Genomic DNA, 18,535 nt, shown 5'->3' on the forward strand with positions numbered 1-18,535 from the left:
CTGCCACGACCCGGCACGCTGGGGGGCAGAGCCCACCACAACCCTGCACACTGGGGGGCAGAGACTGCCACGACCCGGCACGCTGGGGGTGCGGGCAGAGACTGCCACGACCCAGCACACTGGGGGGCAGAGCCCGCCACGACCCGGCATGCTGTGGGGGGGGCAGAGCCCGCCACGACCCGGCACGCTGGGTGGGGGGGCAGAGCCCGCCACACCCCACGGACACTGGAAGTCCTGGCATGAACACTGTCCTTTCCCTGAAAGGTGGGGCCATGTGGCTTTGCGATTCGTAGTCTGTGAACCAGGACAAGTGTGCTATGGGCAGCAAAGCTGGGACCCGCTGTCAGGAAAGCTCTGCTCCTGAGAGCCCTGGGCCTGGGCCGCCCTGCCCTGTAGGTTCCAGGGCGGGGATCATGAGCCGAGCTGCCCACCCCATGTTGGGCTCGGGCAGGTGTGGGGAGACCCTGGTAGTCTCCTTACGATCCCCTTGTTTGTCTGTCTTCACATCTCCCTTCTCCCCCGGCTCCCCTCCCTGCCCCCTGGCAGAAGCCCTCAGCCCTGCCCCTGCTCCTGTGCATGGCCCTCTTCCAGGAAGTCCTCCCAGCACCACACTCCTCTCTCTGGGCATGCACACTGCTGAGCCCTGGGCTCCACTCCAGTGGGCCACGTCCAACAGCTTCATGAGCCTCCCCCTCCTCAGGAACATGCGACATGCACCCCACCCCTCTGCCTCCCGAGGGCCGGACACCACGTCCCTCCTGGAGAAGCCGGGCACCGGCCCCACGGGGCTCACGCACGGAGGCAGCTGTACCTACCTTGAGCACGTGATACCAGGCAGAGGCGCCGCCCGAGTCGATGTGGAAGTCGGTGTAGCTGTCCTTCACACAGATAAGGCAGTACTTGGTCACCTTGGGCTTGGCCAGCAGTGCGTCATCGGGCCAGCAGTTCTCCACCCACGACAGCTTCTTGACGATGTCAGGCGGCTCCACAAAACTGGACATCCTGGGGCAAACGCAGGGGGAGGGGCACCAGTGGCCCGACATCCGCCAGGCCACCCGACCGGGAAGGGGCTCTGAGATCGCGTCCCTCCTCGCGTGCCACGTCTCTCACCTATCTGTCCACCCCGGGGCCATGTGGCACCACCCCCATCCCACAGACAAGCAAACTAAGGTTCACGGGGGCAGAAGGAGCCCAGCTGCTGGGCGTCGCCACGCCAGGATCGAACACCGGTCTCTCACGGGGAACCAGGGACAGCCCTTCCCTGCAGAGCTGGAAGGGACTGTCCGGGCTGGCCCAGGAGGGTGCTGCCGGGCACGGTGCAGCAGGCGGCAAATGGCGCGTCTCACACGCAGCCCAGGCGCTCCCAAGCATCGCTTGGAGAAAAGCAGCTGCTTTCCAGAGCGGACCACGGGGGCTGGTGGTCACCGTCAAGCCAGTGGACTCCTTTCCAAGGTGGACATGGAAAGGCAAAGGTGGCCTTTCCGATGAAATGTCACCATCCTGACTAAAACGCACGGGGCTGCATCACCAATGCGCAGGGACAGCCCGGCGTCCTCGCTGCTGCAGGAGGGGCAGAGCCGCATGGCTCTGCACCGAAGTCCGTGCCCTCAGGACGAGACCGTCATGGCCCGCACGCCCAGCCCTGCCACCCCGACCTCAGCGACCTTCAACTCTCCGGCATGTCCCCAGCTGGTGTCCCTCCCTGTTCCCCAGCGGCCTCTCGACCAGCCCAGGCCCCTGGTGGCCCCAGACCCTCCACGGCCACAGGAGAGGGGCCTGGCCCTGCAGCCCCAGGGCCCTCTGCAAACCACACACCAGGGCTTCCCAACACGGCCACAAATGCCCTTCTTTCCCTGCTTGATGGCTCCTCGGGTGCAAAGCCAGCCCGTTCTCCTACCGCCAAGACCAGCTGCTCCCTGCATTCTCCCAGGGTGGAGGGGTGGTGTCCCAAGGCCCCCAGACACCTGGGGCCACCGTGGGTGATGTGCAGAGGTAACCATGTATGTCCACATAACAGACAGCAGGCACATCACTCTCCATCTGTCACAGCAGGTGCCTCTGGGGTCAGGGGATGTGTGAGTCACTGCAGGATCCCCGAGGCCACACATCCTGAGACCCCCACAGATGGCCTGTGGGGTCAGGCCCAGCCCTTGCAGCCCCAGCCAACATCCCCGGGGACAGACCACACTGATTACATGGAGGCCTCCCTCTGCCTCTCAGACGGTGTAGACCAGAGCCCCAGCTGCTCGACGGCCTGGCGGGAAGTGTGCGTGACCCCCGTGCTCCTCGGATCGGGCCTGAGGACACCAGAGGCACCACACATTTTCTGCCAGCAAAGGGGGGGCCCCAAGAAGCCCAAGGGGAAACCCTAAGCCAAAGCACCCACTCCCCCCAGCTCCGCCACCCCGCAGCTCTCTGTGAAGACCCCAGGCTGCTCAGCAGACCAAGCTGATGGCGACATTCCCGAGTGTGCACTCTGTACGAAAGCAACACGCCATCACAACCCGCCTGGGAGAACGTCCTTCTTGTGAACTCGCAGGAGGCGGCTTTCTCCCGATACCGTAACCCATCCTATTTCCCTTTGTGTCTTTGCTGTCAGGAAGCTCACACAGAACCCAGCATCCAGGTCCAACATCCTGTCGGGGCTCCTGGAACAGCTCTGTACTCTGTCTCCATGAGGCTTCCAGAAACTCTTTTTCCTACCCGCCCTTCTGCACACGAGCTATTTGGCTATGTGCTGAGCTTTTCAGAAGTAGGCAAGATGGAAAGCCTCCAAAAGTGAAACCACGCTTAAACTAGACCATTGTCAACAACTCAGGCCCTACGGTGCATGAGGGGCCAGCCGGAGAGCAGCAGGGATTTGACAGAGGGGCAGGAAAGGTGGGGCCGTGGTCCCGGGAGAGCAGGGGCACAGGGGCTGGGGGCAGGGCCAGCCTCCGACGACACAGAAGCCTGGACTTAGGCGGTCCCCAGACAGCCACGGTGCATCATCCACAGCGCATCTGCCGGCCCCTCCGCCCTGAGAAGAGCAGCAAGCTGGGCAGGCCTGGCACACGGAGCTCAGGCTGAGAAGGGGCAGGGCGGGGGGGAGAGCAGGCGCACAGCACGACCCTGCGGTGCTAAAGGTGTGAATTCGAGAGTGCGCCTGGGATGTGTGCAGGCACGTGGGCCAGCAGGTATGGATGTGTGCGTGTAGAGGGACGTGTGGGAGCGTGTGCACCGTGCGTGGGTGTGAGCTCTTTCTGGGGAGTGGGATGGGGGCCGGCTGGAGGGGGAGTCGGCGTTTTGCTGCTTATCTTCTGCTTGAATTTGTCTCAATGCGTAAGAAGAGAACCCGCAAGCTAACACCGCGGGCGGCTCGCAGGCAGCTGGCGGGTGGCGGCCCCGGGGCTGGCGGGCGCTCACCTGGTGTCGGAGAACTCAAGGCTGGTGAGGTTGAGAACCCGCTTGCGGTTGGTACTGTAGTAGTAATCCACAAACTCCTTCAGCTTCATCTTGCAGTCCTTCTGCTTGGCGACGTCTGTCACGTCCACGCTCCGCTCTGGGCCTGCGGGCAGGGCAGGGGGCAGTGAGTGGGGCAGGAGGTGCCAGGGAGGCCGCCAAGCAGGGCTGGACCCGGAGGCTCGGGCTCTGACGTCCACCGTGCGTGCCCGCTCCCTCGGCCATGGCGAGGGTCCTGGGGCGCGGGAGGCCGCTGACATGCTAGGGCGTTAGCTAGGGTGGCCATGAAGGCGAATGAAAACACAGGACGCAGGCACCCTTGAACTTCAGACAAGCAAATGACAAATATGTTGGTAGTCTAAGCACAACCCAAATGATGCTTGGGACATGCTTATGTTTTAAAATTTTTAAAAATCAAAAAACTCCTACATTTCTAAGGCACCAGCTTATTCTGAAAATGGATAAGTTAAAGGAAAAACATTTTTCTTGCATTTTCTGTAGTTGATGAGGAAAAGATCAGGGTAAGAATCGCTGGTGACAGGAGGTTCCAGATAACCAAGGACCTGGCGAGGGCAAGCGTGCCCCATCTGACTCATAAGTAGCAGTGGGAGAAAGACGCACAGAACTCACGGCCTCGTCCTTCCCGACGGTCCGCCGGGGCCGTGCAGACCCCAGCTGTGGACACAGAGACGCTGAGGCGGGTGGCCAGGCTCCGGGGCCCTCAGATGGGAGTGCCACCACCCGCACCCCCGAAGGAGTCCCGCTGTCCACCCGACTGCAAATCTGAGCGTCTGCCCAGGCGGTGCGGGAACCACTGGGGACACAGGAGCAAGTTACGGGACACACTGGGGGCCACATACCCCATGTGGGACGTTCTAGGACCAACAACCCCGGTCCTCCAACAACCTCGGGAGAGAGGAGAGGCCGACGGGCCTAAACACCAAATTCGGTGTGTGATTCACATGGCCCGCCCGGAAGGCACGTGCCGGGCCCCTGGGGTAACTGAGGCAGGGCTCTGGTGTGAATAATCAGCTGCCAAGCACAGGCCCGGCCTTGATGGTGTTCTCACGTCGTCTGTCAGAGCCATCGGCAGGAAGACACTGGCTCCCAGGTGGGCAGTGCCTGGCAGGCAGGCCCTAGAGTCCAGCTGTCAGTCCAGGGGTGCGGCCTGGCCCAGACGCTGGTCGCTTCGCTCTCCCTGCCACGGGGGCCCCGGGCATTCTCAGGGTCTTCCCTCCTCCTGCACTGGCCACCCACCCATCCCCATGAACGCCCCGAGCCCCAGCCATCATGAGGGCCCCAGAGCTGGGGCCATCACTGCTGGGGGGAGACGGCCTCACAGGCGATGCCCAAGCACACACAGGCACTGCCCTCCACCCGGAGCTGCCCCGACAAGGGCGTCCACAGTGCTGGAAGCGGCCAGTGGACACGAGGCAGGCTGGGCAGGACAGCATCAGCTGGAACTGGAGGGATCCAGAGAGGAAGGGTCCCGGGGCAGACAAGGGAGGCCGGGCCCCAGGCTGGCCCGGGAGGGGCCGAGGGGGACACAGCACAAACCTCAGAGGAAGGGGCCCCTCACAGCCGGCAGAATGAAAGGGTCCCCAAGACAGCCCCCATTTTGCAGCCAGAATAACTGAGGCGGGGTGGCCAGGGTCACATGCCATTTAGTGGGACAGGGGGTCTAATTCCTGAAGGGAGCACGTGGTATGGAGACCAGCCGGGCCTTCGGCGAGCAGGCCACTCACCCACATAGTTCTCGACGTCGCTGACATAGAAGGTGGGGGCCGGGACCGCCAGGCCCAGCCCATCTTTCTTGGGGACGAGAATGGGCTCAGCGAAGCCGTGCTCCTCCATGTAGCCCAGCGTGAGCTGGCTGCCCGGCACGCGGACCACCACGTCTTCCGCGCTGTGGAAAAAGTGGGGGTGGGGGGTCATGCCGGCCAGCGCCCCCACCCTGTAGCTCTGGAATAGGCCTGGCTATGGCCTCGGGACCAGGGACACGCAGCCCCAGCTCCTGCCACACGCCTCCCACATCCTGGGAGGAGGGCTTGCCCACGCCCCGCCCCCCACATGCCCGGGGCTCCCGGGGCAGCCACAGGGCACAGACAGGGACCTCAAGGTCCAGGAGGCCCAGGATGGGGACACCCCGAAACCAGCCCTCCCACCATGGCAGAGAAAGGCACAAGTGTGAGCAAGCTCTCTCCCCCTCCTCCCCTGCTCTACCTGCCCACCCTCCACTCCACGGGACTCCTCCCTAGTGCTCGATATCACACCCTGCATTGGGCTGGGGTCGGGCCTGAGGACACGGCAGAGGGAGACAAACCCCTCTTCAGGGAGAACCCACCCCCGAGACAAGCTGAGCACAGGCCCCAGGGGCAGCTGTGGGCTGGGCCCTGCCGGGGGGGCCAGGGTCCTTGGGGACCCAGCTGGAACAGCACCGGTGGTGACACTGGAGACAGACTGTCATCAGAGGGGCAGGCAAGGCTGTAAGCCCACAGCTGAGAGCAGAGCTGGGGCTGGGGGGTGGTGGCAGGAGTCCGCGTCAGAGCAGCCCGTCCAGGCCTGCAGGGGCAGCAGGGAGAGGCACAGGCCCTGGAGTGGGGAGAATGTGGCCAGGGTGAGCAGGGGCGAGATGCCAGGCGGCTGGGGGCCTGTCTGCCTGCTAGAGGGCTTCTGCCTCAAGCCAAGAGCACGGGGAGCCACGGGACAGCATGCACAGGGCGACCACAGCTGGAGGTCAGTCCGGTTGCTGTGCGGACGGACAGGGGCCTGCAGCAGGAGCAGGGGGGGCACCACGACTGTGGAGGAGGAGGCTCGGCACGTGCTGCCCGGGCCAGGGGGCGGCAGTGAGGGCGAGTGTGAAGAACGGGGGTGGCCGCGTGACCCAGGGGCCGGGGCCATGGTCTGAGGGCTGGAGGAAAGCAGGCGTGTGCAGGGGGCAGCCCAGAGCTGAGCTGCATGGACGTGGGCTGAGGCAAGTGTCAGACTTGCCAAGAGAGGCACCGGTGGGACAGACAGGTCTGGAGCTCAGAGGACCAGAGGCTGCAGAAGGAGGCTGAGCACGGGGCAGTCCGGGAGGCCAGGGGGGCGGACGTGAACTCTGAGGGCAGAGAGACAGCAGGGACCAAACTCCCAGGGAGAGCGGTCAGCAGGAGAGGAGGCCAGGCAGACGGAGGTGTCACAGCTCCAAGGAGAAGGGGCTGCAGAGCCACGGTCCGCCAAGAGGCCAGGGAAGGCGAGGATCGAGGCGACCCCCTGGGGCTGGAGCGCGGGGTGACAGAGCATTGGGCGCAGACCAGGCATAAGCGGCACGTGAGCCAGGAGGAGGAGTGCGGTGAGCAGCGGCTGGGGCAGCCACAGGGCCATGGGGCCAGGGTCAGCTGTGGGAGGCGCCGGACAAACCCGAATCCCCTGGCCTCACACAGCCCCACGCATCAGGTAAGGACCCAGCAAAGGCAAACACAGAACGGTCCTGCGGGGGTTGGCTGCCGTGGGAAACCACGCGCTCTGAAGGCCCCGCCTGACGGGCACAGGCGGACCACCGGCAGACCCACCTGCCAGAGCGCAGGTCCCAGCACTGAGGACAATGAACAACTGGGAAAGGGAGTTTCAGACAAACACACTGAACACATTCACGAGGTAACGGGGAGGATGGGGCAGAGGGCAGGGAGGGAGGAAAACAGCGCGGGCAGCATGGACGAGGCATGAACAGAAATTCTAGACATGAAAAACATCATTTCTGAAAAATTTTAAAAACTCAACGATGCATTCAGTGGTAGCTGCCTGAAAATAATGGTGAATTTGATGAAATATTTGAAAAATAATATAGAGAATGGGGAAGAAGTGCCATTAAAATGAAAATAGAACATTTTTCAGAACTGAGGTAAGATATGATTCCTCAAATTAAAAGAACTGACTGAGTCCTGAGTAGAATTAATAAAAACCAAATGCACATCTGGGAGCATTGTAGCATATCTGTGGTACATCAAGGACAAGGGGACAATCTTAACGTTTTCAGAGAAAAAAACAGATTTTTTGTCAAGCCAAACCAACCAAAACACCAGCCACTAGACTGACAATAGACATCTCATGAGCAACGAGAGATGCCAAATGACAATAGAATACTATCCTCAAAGAATTCAAGGAAAATAACTTTTACTCTCGAATTTTAGATCCATTTTAGAGAAATTAGAATCATTCAAGAGTAAGAATGAAATGAAAACATTTTCAAAAACAGAGACTATTTCTATAGGCCTTTACCGAACCACTAAAGGATAGTAATTCAACAAGAGGGAAATCGAATCTAGAAGAAAGAAATGGGACTTGAGAAATAATGAAAAATTGTGCTGTGGATTTCACACAATCCTGATCAAAATACCCGCAGACTTCTCTGCAGAGACTGACAAGCTGAACTGGGAGTGCTGAATGGAAGCGCAAGGCACCCAGATGACCAAAACAATCTTTTTAAGAGAAGAACAAAGTTGAGGACACTTACCAATTTCAAAATTCACTCCAAAGCTACAGTAATCAAGACTGTGTGGTGCTGGCATGAGAAGAGAGAAGAGACACACGGATCAGTGGGGCAGAAGCAAGCGTCCAGAAATAAACCCAAACATCTACAGTCAACTGCTTCGCATCAAGAGTGCCAAGACAACTCAATGGAGAAAAAATAGTCATTTCAACAAATGGCACATGGGAGAACTGGATGTCCACATGCAAAAGAATGAAGCGGGAGCCCTACCTCACATCACATACACAAATGAACTCAAAATGAGTTGAAGACCTAAACATAAAAGCTAGAACCATAAAGACGTTCAGAAGAAAACACAAGCATAAATCTTCATGACCTTGAATTTGGCAATGGTTTCTCAGAAGCCAAAACCATAAGCAACAACAACAAAATAAATTAGACCCCATCAAAATTATAAACATTTGGTTTCAAGGGACACCATCAAGAAAGTGGAAAGGCAACCCACAGAATGGGAGAAAGTATCTGATAAGTGACAAGTATCCAGAATATGTAAAGAACTGTTACAACTCAACAATAAAAAGATAACCAATTAATTGGACAGGGTTACAGTAACTTAGAGTTGACTTCTGGTTTCGACTTCAACACGTAAAGAGCTTGGAAATGGTCACTCCTGTCCTCACAAGAAAAAAGGCTGAACAAACTGAAAATCAACAAATTTTCTTAGACTCACAGAGAATTAGGGTTATAGGGCAAACAGCCACCCCCTAAATCTGGGGCGACAGGCAAATATAGAAAATCATAACCAAGATAACCTTACCTGAGGCAGAAGCTGCTGGAGGTGGTCAGTGGGAGGAATACTTAAATGGTAATTTTTTACAAAGTGCACAGGTTGAGTGCGAACTAGCTTCAGAGGTAAGAACTCATGGGGGCTCCGTCTCAGAGGAGACCCAGACTTTCATGGGTTTTACCTCAGGATGTCCTGGTGAAGATGTGCTCCTACTTCAGGTAGGGTTGGGGGGAAGCGACTATGTTTCTCCTCCATAACAAAAGTCTACCTTCCAAGAGAACTGACTTAACCAGGCCCTCATCTGACAGGGGGAAGGGCCAGTGGCCACCTCCAGCCCCCACTGGCTTCCTGTCTCAGGAAAGTAGAGAAAAAGCAAAGGCCAAGAAATGCTTCCAAAGATAACAGCCCAGAGCCTCAGGCCCACTGAAGCACTGAGGTTTACTATTCAATTATAGAACACTTCCCCTCCCCAAACCATATAACAGATAACAGTTGAGCATAATTCAGAGAGCTGCAAGACAGATTCCATTTAAGAAGCTGTTGTTAAGGGGCGCCTGGGTGGCTCAGTCGGTTAAGCTGCTGCCTTCGGCTCAGGTCATGATCTCAGGGTCCTGGGATCGAGCCCCACATCAGGCTCCCTGCTCAGCGGAGAGCCTGCTTCTCCCTCTCCCTCTCCCTCTGCCTACCTGTGTTCTCTCTCTATCTCTCTGTCAAATAAATAAATAAAATCTTAAAAAAAAAAAAAGTTGTTGTTAGGGAAGCCCAAAGAAAGCAGGGAGGAGGGAAAAACAAGGTAACTACGGGAAAGTGATGTGTCTGGCACCTACAGCCACAGTGGACACAGCCTAGTCCCTAGTCAGGTCAACATGAAACCTCACTCTAAGTGCATAAGTACCTCAGTTCATTTGACTTGATACATCACGTCCAGCTTTCAACAAAAAAATCACAAGGCACGCTAAAAGGCAAGAAATCCATAGTATAAAGAAACAAAGCAAATCACCCCGCACCTGTCAGAATGGCTAAAATAAAAAAGACAAGAAATAACAGGTGTTGGTGAGGATGTGGAGAAACGGGAACCCTCGTGCACTGCTGGTGGGAATGCAAACTGGTGCAGCCACTCTGGAGAACAGTATGGGGGTTCCTTAAAAAATAAGAAATAGAGATACCATATGATCCAGTAATCCCACTACTGGGTATTCACCAAAAGACAATGAAAACACTAATTCAAAAAGATGCACCCCTATGTTTATAACAACATTACTCACAATAGCCCAGAGTTGGAAGCAGTCCAAGTGTCCATCCATACATGAATGGATATAGAAGATGTGGTGTACATACACAATGGAATATACTCAGCCATTAAAAAGAATGAAATCTTGGGCACCCAAGTGGCTCAGTTGTTAAGCGTCTGCCATCGGCTCAGGTCATGCTCCCAGGGTCCTGGGATCGAGCCCTGCATTGAGCTCCCTGCTCCACGGGAAGCCTGCTTCTCCCTCTCCCACTCCCTCTGCTGTGTTCTCTCTCTCGCTGTCTCTCTGTCAAATAAATAAAATCTTAAAAAAAAAAATGAAATCTTGCCATTTGCAACGACATAGATGGAGCTAGAGAGCATTATGCTAAGTGAAATAAGTCAAAGAAAGACAACTACCATATGATTTCACTCATATGTGGAATTTAAAAAAAACAAATGAACATAGGGAGGAAAAAGATGCGAGGCAAATCAAGAAACAGACTCTTCACTACAGAGAACACACTGATGGTCACAAGAGGGGAGGTGAGTGGGGGGATGGGGGAAATAGGGGAGGGGGCTCAAGAGTACACTCATCCTGATGAGCACTGAAGTGATGTATAGAATTGTTGAATCACGGGGTGCCTGGGTGCCTCAGTCCGCTAAGCATCCAACTCTTCGTTTTGGCTCAGGTCATGATCTCTGGGTCATGAGATCAAGCCCCAAGTCCAGCTCTGGGCTCAGCACAGAGTCTGCTTGAAATTCTCTCTCTCTCCCTCTGCCTCCCCCTCTGCCCCTCCCCCTGCCCATGTGCTCACTCACTCTCTCAAATAAATAAAATCTTCTAAAAAAATTGTTGAATCACTATCTTGTACACCTGAAACTAACATAATATTACACTATATGTTAATTATACTACAATTAAAAAATAAATAAAAAGTTTAAAAATATCAGAACACAGCTCAGATATAGCACAGAATTTGGAATTATCAGACAGGAAATTTTTTAAAACTGGGGCACCTGGGTGGCTCAGTTGGTTGGGCATCTGCCTTCAGCTCAGGTCATGATCCCAGGGTCCTGGGATCGAGCCCCATGTCAGTCTCCCTGCTCAGTGAGGAGCCTGCTTCTCCCTCTTCTGCCCCTCCCCACCGCTCACGCATGTGTGCGCTCTCTCTGTCTCTCAAATAAACAAAATCTTTAAAAAATAAAATAAAATAAAACTTTTAAAAAATTATGATTAAGGGGCGCCTGGGTGGCTCAGTATTTAAGCGTCTGCCTTCGGCTCAGGTCAGACCAAGCTCTGCATCAGGCTCCCTGCTCGGCGGGAAGCCTGCTTCTCCCTCTCCCATTCCCCCTGCTTGTGTTCCCTCTCTCACTGTGTCTGTCAAATAAATAAATAAAATCTTTTTAAAAAATTATGATTAATATGTTAGGAGTGCTAGTGGAAAAAGTGGACAACATGCAAGAATGGAAGGGAAATGTAAGTAGAGAAGTGGACGCTCTAAGAACCAAAAGTAAATGATAAAAATAATTGAAAACTGTAACAGAAATGAAGAAGGCCTTTGATGGACATGGCTAAGAAAAGAATCAGTGAGCTAGAAGTTAAGTCAATAAAATCCACCCAACCTGAAACACAAAGAGAAAAAAAGAATGAAAAAAGCAGGGAATAGGATATCCAAGAAGTGGAGAACAACTGCAGAAAGAGTAACATATGAATGTTGGGAATCCCAGAAAGAAAAGAAAGAGAGAGAGGAGAAGAAATGTTTGAAGCAATAATGACTGAGAATTGTCTAAAAATAATGGCAGACGTGGAACCACAGATCCAGAAAACTCAAACAACACCAAGCAGGATAAGACCCCAAACTGTTCATAGGCATGTCATAATCAAACTGCAAAAAATGAAAGACAGTATCTTGAAAAAGGCCACATGAGCAAGATCTACTTCTGCCATAACAGCGTGAAGAGCTCCACTGACCCACACCCCGGCGAAACTGGTAAAAATTATTTTTGAAAAACATTCAAAACCTCTGGAAATGATTCTAAGAGCAAACAGCAAATGAAGAAACATCTAGTAGAGAAAATCTACAAAAACTTGGTAGGAAAGGCAAGAGTGTGTGACCACTCCTCTCTTCACCTCCCTGGCTTGGTGAGGAGACTCCCCTCTGGAAGGCTGCAGCCAAGGACACAGGAATGCTGCCTGGGAGGGCTCCCCAGCTTCCAGGCAGAGGGATTTCCTCCTGGAGGAACAGGACGGCAGCCTTTCTCATCCAGTCCCAGCTGTCTATGGCTGATTCTAAGTGTTGGGTGAGGGCAGCCAAGACATGGGGGCTCCCTTCTTCCACCTGGCCCACAGGTACTGAACCCGTACCCTGAATGTGGCACCCTGAGAACAGTGGGGCCCTGGTCACCCCCTGCCCAGCCTCTTCTACTCAACAGTCGACTAGAAGTCCTAGCCAGAGCAATTACGTAAGAAAAAAAAGTAACACAGATTGGAAGGGAAGAAAGAACATGACCTATTTGCAGATGACATGATCCTGTATATAGAAAGATGTAAGGAATTACTACAAAGCTATTAGAACTAATAAACTAGCTCATCAAATTTGCAGGATACAAGATAATATTCAAAAATATACTGTATTTCAGTACAGTAGCAATGAAATAAGAAAACAGTTTCATTTAAAACACATCAAGAAGAATAAATTTAGGAATAAATTTAACAAAAGAAGTACAAAACTTATACTCTGAAAACTATAAAACACTGTTGATGGAAATTTAAAAGATCTCAATAAATGGCAAAATATCCATGTCCATGGGTTAGAAGACTGAGCATTTTTCAGATGGTAATACTCTGACTCTCCTGCTCTACCGATTCACCATAATCCTTATCAGCTGACTTCTCTGCAGACTCAACAAGCTGAATCTAAAATTTGTATGGAATTGCAACAGACCCAGAATGCCAAAATGATCTTTAAAAAGAAAAACAAAGTTGGAGGACTCAACACTTCTTCATTTCAAAACATACTGCAAAGTACAGTAATCCAGACAGTGTGAGACTGGCCTAAGGGTAAACAGAGATTAGTGGTGCAGAACTGAGTGTCCAGAAATAAATGCATACACTTATAGCTAAGGGCCAAGGCAATTTAATAGAAAAAGAACTTTTTTTTTTTTTAAGATTTTATTTATTTATTTGACAGAGAGAGACACAGCGAGGGAGGGAACACAAGCAGGGGGAGTGGGAGAGGGAGAGGCAAGCTCTCCACTCAGCAGGAGCCCAATGCAGGGCTCAATTCCAGAATCTGGGATCATGACCTGAGCCAAAGGCAGATGCTTAACCGACTGAGCCACCCAGGCGCCCCAAGAACTATCTTTTTACAAATGGTGCAGGGACAAATGGAGAGCCACATGCAAAAAAAAAAAAAAAAAAAGATCCTTACCTCACACTATACAAAGAAATTAACTCAAAAAAATTTAGCTCCTTACCTCACACTTGAAGAAATTAACTCAAAATGTATCAAAGACCAAACTGTAAGACCTAAAAACTATAAAACTCTTAGAAGAAAACATAGGGATAAATCTTCATGATGTTGGGTTTAGACTTGGCAAAAGATCCTCAGCTATGACAACAAAAACACAAATAACAAAATAAAAAATGGATAAACTGGACTCCATCAAAATGGCGAACATTTGCGCTTCAAAGAACACAACCGAGAAAGTGAAAAGTCTACAAAACAGGGTAAAGTATTCACAAATCATATGTCTGTTAAGAGACTTCTAAAAGGGGCGCCTGGGTGGCTCAGTTGGTTAAGCGACTGCCTTCGGCTCAGGTCATGATCCTGGAGTCCCGGGATCGAGTCCCGCATCCGGCTCCCTGCTCAGCAGGGAGTCTGCTTCTCCCTCTGACCCTCCCCCCTCTCATGTGCTTTCTCTCATTCTCTCTCTCTCAAATAAATAAATAAAATCTTTAAAAAAAAAAAAGAGAGACTTCTAAAATATGGAAAGAATTCTTATGACTAAATAATAAAAAGACACAAAAAATTAAAAATAGGCAAAGGGTCTGAACTGACATTTCTCCAAGGAAGACATACGAACGACCAGCACGCACATGAAAAGATGCTCAACATCACTCATCATTAGGGAAATGCGGATCAAACCAGAGTGAGGGAACACCTCACACCTACAAGGATGGTTAGAATCAAAGCGCCAGTTTATTACAAGTGCCGGTAAGGGCGATGAGAAACTGGAACCCTCACGCTCTGCTGGTGGGATCAGAAAGCGGTGTAACCACTTTGGAAAACGGTCTGGCAGTTCCTCAGACAACTGAATACAGAGCTACTCCTAAAAACATGAAAACATATGTCCAACAAGATCTTGTACAAGAATGTTTACAGCGGAAATATTCCCAGTAGCCAAAAATCAGAAATAACCCAAATGTGTCTGCTGATGAATGGATAAAAAAAATGTGGTCCATCCACACAACAGAATATTAAGTAAAAATTTTGGGGTGATGAAAACGTTCTAAAATTGGCTGTTGGTGGTGCCCACATCTGTGAATATACTAAAGACCACCGAATCGTACCCTTCAAACGGGTGGACTGTATGGTATGTGAGTTATATCTCAGGGAAAGTGGGGGAAAGAAAGAAGCCAGAGGAGGGAAGGACCTTCTCCACGCAGGGTCACAGGTAAGAGTCACACTGGATTTCTCATCAGAAATCATGCATGCAAGAAGACAGTGGAGCGAAATATTTGAACTGTTAAAAGGAAAAACCCCACCACGCAGGATTCTGTGTCCAGTGAATTACTCTTCAAAAGTCGAGGGCAAACAAAGACGTCAGACAAACAAAAAAGTCTTCCAGGCATGAGGGGCCGACGTGGCCCAGAGCAGCTTTAAGAACACAGGTCCTCGTGCCAGGTGCTACTTCTCAGCAGCGGTTCCCCACAGACCCTGCCCCTGCCCCTGCCCTCAGCCCTCTGCCCTCACACAGGACACAGGTGGGAGTGGGGAGCGCCCTGAGATGGGGACCCGGGGACAGCGTGCCAGGCCCAGGGGCACAGAGGAAAGGCCGGGCCCATGGGGGCTCGGGGCTGCCGTGTCTGGAGGGTGGTCTTAAGCAGGACCCCAGGCCCCGCTGCTCGACTGGACATAACCTGAGGACAGCAGCCTGTCCCTCAGGAAGGCTCCGTGCAAAGGGCGACCCCAGGTGGGGGACCTAGACGTGCCCAGAGGAAGAGGGTCCCCAACAGCTGTGTCTGCAAGTGCTAAGAAGGGAGAGGCCGGCCGCAGAGCCAGAGGTGCCTAGGGTTTCGGGGGGTGCACCACTCCCCTGGCGGGAAGGCCATGCCCCTGAGCCCCAGGAGGATGAGGCCGCTGCCGCCCACCTGGGGAAGGTCCGACTCCGCAGCTCCTTGATGAAGAGCTGGCTGCCATTCTGCACGGGCTTCACGTCGGGCGTCTGCCCTGGGCCATGTTTGTGCCAGGCCCTCTTCTTCTTCACTGTGGGGAGACAGGGGCAGCTCAGGGACCCAGCTGGGAGGGCAGCCAAGGAGCCATCAACTCCTTGCTGACTCAAGCCTCCCTGGAGGCAAAGCCCTCGAGGTCCCCTGGGGGCCCGGCCCACCCGCCTCCCTAACCCCGTGACCTCCCCACCCACCCCCACCCTGCACCTGCCAAGCCTCTGGCTCAGTGACCACACCCAGAAGCTAGGGTGCCTAGCGGCCTTTCCACTGGCACCCAGTCTGCTGGGACCTCTGCTGCCCCAACAGCCCACAGCTGGGGCACAGGCAGGCTGGCGCTTCCCACTGTAGCTTCTGCCCTCCTCACCCCTACCATGCGCACCTCACGCTCCCCGGTGTGTCCACCCCTGCAAACTACCATCCTGCCTGCTCCCTCCGACTCTCCTGTCCTCACGCGTGCTCCCAGGACACTGGGCTCCCGACGGTGGACTTTTTACACGAAAGTGGGTGCACATGCGCCTACCAGATGTGACATATTTGCACACACATGCACAAGCACACGCGTGTGTGCACACCCACACATACACGAACCCCCCCCATGGGACGCAAGCCCAGGAAGGGAGGGAAGTGATCTCCTTGTGGCCCCCACCCCGCTCAGGGCAACCACTGGTGGCTCGGAGTGAGGACAGCGAGGACAGCACTGGCCCGGAGACCTGTCCCTGGAGGCTGCCGGGCGGGTCTGGAACAGGCTGGAGGAGACCGGATGTGAGGGATGGCCCGACGTCGGCCCTCCGATGCCTGTCCTTCACAGACAAGGACGGGGAGGAGGCTGCCACCCCTCCCCACCTCCCGTCCCGTCACAGACCCGAGACTGTCTCCAACGACGGCGCACTATCTCGATCATGCTTGGTCTGCCATGGCCAGGTCTGAGTGGACGCTATCGAAACCTGTCAAGATCCTGCAAAGGGGGGCCTCCAAGCTGGGGCCTCTGGTGGCACCAGGCACAGAAGGAAGATCAGAAGGGCCCGGGTACCTGCCCAAATCTTTCTTGTCCCCCACCTTGTCACTGTGTGGCCTTGGGCAAGTTACTGGGCATCTCTGTGCTGCATCTTCAATAGAGAGGGGCTAGTCCTGACCTCCTGACTCCTCGTGAGCCACAGGAGGCAAACGATGTGTGGCACCCAACCTGCCCCAGGAGCTCTTGGGGGGCACACTGTGCAAGCCCGGCCCCTCCTCTTGGCAAGGCTGTTTGGGCTGCAGGCCCTTGTTCACAGGGCTCAGTCCTGCTCCAGACCTCCGGGCTCCCCCCCGAGCCCACTGAGCCTGGCACGGCCTGGCACCAGAGGGCACGGGGGGGGGCGGGTGGTGAATGGCGGGTCTCCGGGGTGCTGCACTGGCCCCTCAGTCCCGCTGAGCAGCCCAGCTCTACACGGGGGTCGCCAAAGCCACAGGTGGCCTGGGAGTCATCCCTGCTCCCCAAGGAGCCCAGCAGGCTCAGGCTGGGGGTGGGGGCACCCAAGGCCAAGGCAGGGCCCGGGGACACCACCCTGACGATGGCCCAGTCCCCCTGACTCTGAAACCAGTCTCCACGTCATCATCCCTTCTGCTGGGCCTGCAGCTGCCTCAAGACGTGAGCCCGGCCTGCCTCACACGCACGGGGCTCTGGAGTCTCCAAGGAGCTCCCCCTGAAGGGCCTGGGGAGGGAGGGTAGCCGTGCACGGCCACAGAGGAGCGTCATGGGCCTCGGCAATCGGCTGCCCACACCAGGGGGGGCCTCCCTGCCTTCGCCCAGTGGGAGGCGAGCCTGGCTCTTGGGGCGCCCCCACTTATGAGGGGCCCAGCGCGTCCAGGGCCTTAAGGAGGAGAAGGGGAAGCCCAGGCCACAGGCTGGTAGCCGTGAGTGACACCACAGGTAGGGGAGACCAGCAGAGAGAGAGGCATCCCCGTGCAGTCTAGGGGGCAGCAGAGGACCCCACTTGGGCCCCCCAAGGGCCTCCAATGCCGGCCCCTGCATCTGCCCCTCACCCCACTTCCCAAGGTCTCCCCATGGAAGGTGCGCAGAGGCCGCGAGGATGCAGATGCCCAGCAGGAGGGCCCTGGCCCAGGACGTCATGTGGGGAAACTGAGTCTTGGAGGGCGGCCAGGGGCCGGGGCCGCGAGTGTAAAGGGCAGTGGGAGAAAGCAGGAGCACAGCCACGTGCCCGCCAGGGGCTGGGCCTGGGAAGCAGCGCTGCCCACGGCTGCTGGCCTTCCTGGGCCCTCACTCGGGATGGGGCATCGGGAGCAGCTCAAGGACTCTGCGGCTAAAGCTCAGGGCTGGGACAACAGCCCGACACAGTCGCAAGGGAGGCAGGGTGAGCGTCCCGGGGCTCCCCGTGCAGCCCTGGCTGGGGCGCTCCTTCCCTCCCTGGGGCCCAGGACACCCTGAGCCCCAAGGCGAGTGTCCTCTTGCCTGCGTGTCCCTGACGAGGCACCCTGGAGACCTCGGCCCAGCAGGAGCCTGGGGCGTTGGGTGACAGGGGCCCTCAGGGCACCATGGCTACAGGGCCTCGGGAAGGAGGGATGTGGGCAGTCAGGGAGGCAGCCCCCGAAGCAGGCACGCCGGGCCAGAACTGCTCTCAGGGCTGCCCAAGCCTGCGAGCCTTCCCGTTGGTGGGGACTCCTCGCCAAGTTCCCTGGGGACCCTCAGGCCCCAACTCTGTGTGAATCGGGCCAGCGCGTGGGCCCCCGTCCTCACCTCAGCGTGCCCACCACAGACCCACACAGGGCCCCCAGAGCAGCCCACGGGCCTGGGGGTCCCCTGGGGACGTGGGCAGGATGAAGGTCCTCACCGTGCAACATCTGACTGGAGAAGAAGCGGCAAACTGACCGGCGCGTCCCAGCGACACAGACCCAATTCAAGGGCAGAGCGACACATGACTGGGCACGCACCCTGGCGGGAAACGCTAGTTCCCACACTCTGCACAACGGCCATGCAGCCTCCAGTAACAGCAGGGAAAGCCCAATTCACAGGATTTATGAAGCACATGTGCACATGCACACACACACACGAGCATCAACCTGTGCACACACATACTCATGCACACGTGTCCACGCCCGGGCACACACGTGTCCATACACACAGATGCTCGTGCACGTGTTCACACTTGTGCACAC

General features: G+C 55.3%; 1 protein-coding gene across 1 annotated transcript in view; it reads right to left on the bottom strand.

The window, feature by feature from the left end:
• Positions 1-18,535, bottom strand: part of PHF2 (PHD finger protein 2) — an 87,288-nt gene that overhangs the window by 22,850 nt on the left and 45,903 nt on the right. The window contains exons 4-7 of the mRNA XM_035028981.1: positions 15,305-15,419; positions 5,187-5,347; positions 3,406-3,547; positions 564-1,002 (exon numbers count right to left, since the gene is read on the bottom strand). Of these exons, the coding sequence (XP_034884872.1) occupies positions 564-1,002; positions 3,406-3,547; positions 5,187-5,347; positions 15,305-15,419 (857 nt within the window). The remainder of the gene's footprint in view (positions 1-563; positions 1,003-3,405; positions 3,548-5,186; positions 5,348-15,304; positions 15,420-18,535) is intronic.

The sequence above is a fragment of the Mirounga leonina genome, unplaced genomic scaffold (genome assembly GCF_011800145.1).
Source record: "Mirounga leonina isolate KUSES-001 unplaced genomic scaffold, KU_Mleo_1.0 Mir_224, whole genome shotgun sequence".
In the NCBI taxonomy this organism is placed as follows: Eukaryota; Metazoa; Chordata; class Mammalia; order Carnivora; family Phocidae; genus Mirounga; species Mirounga leonina.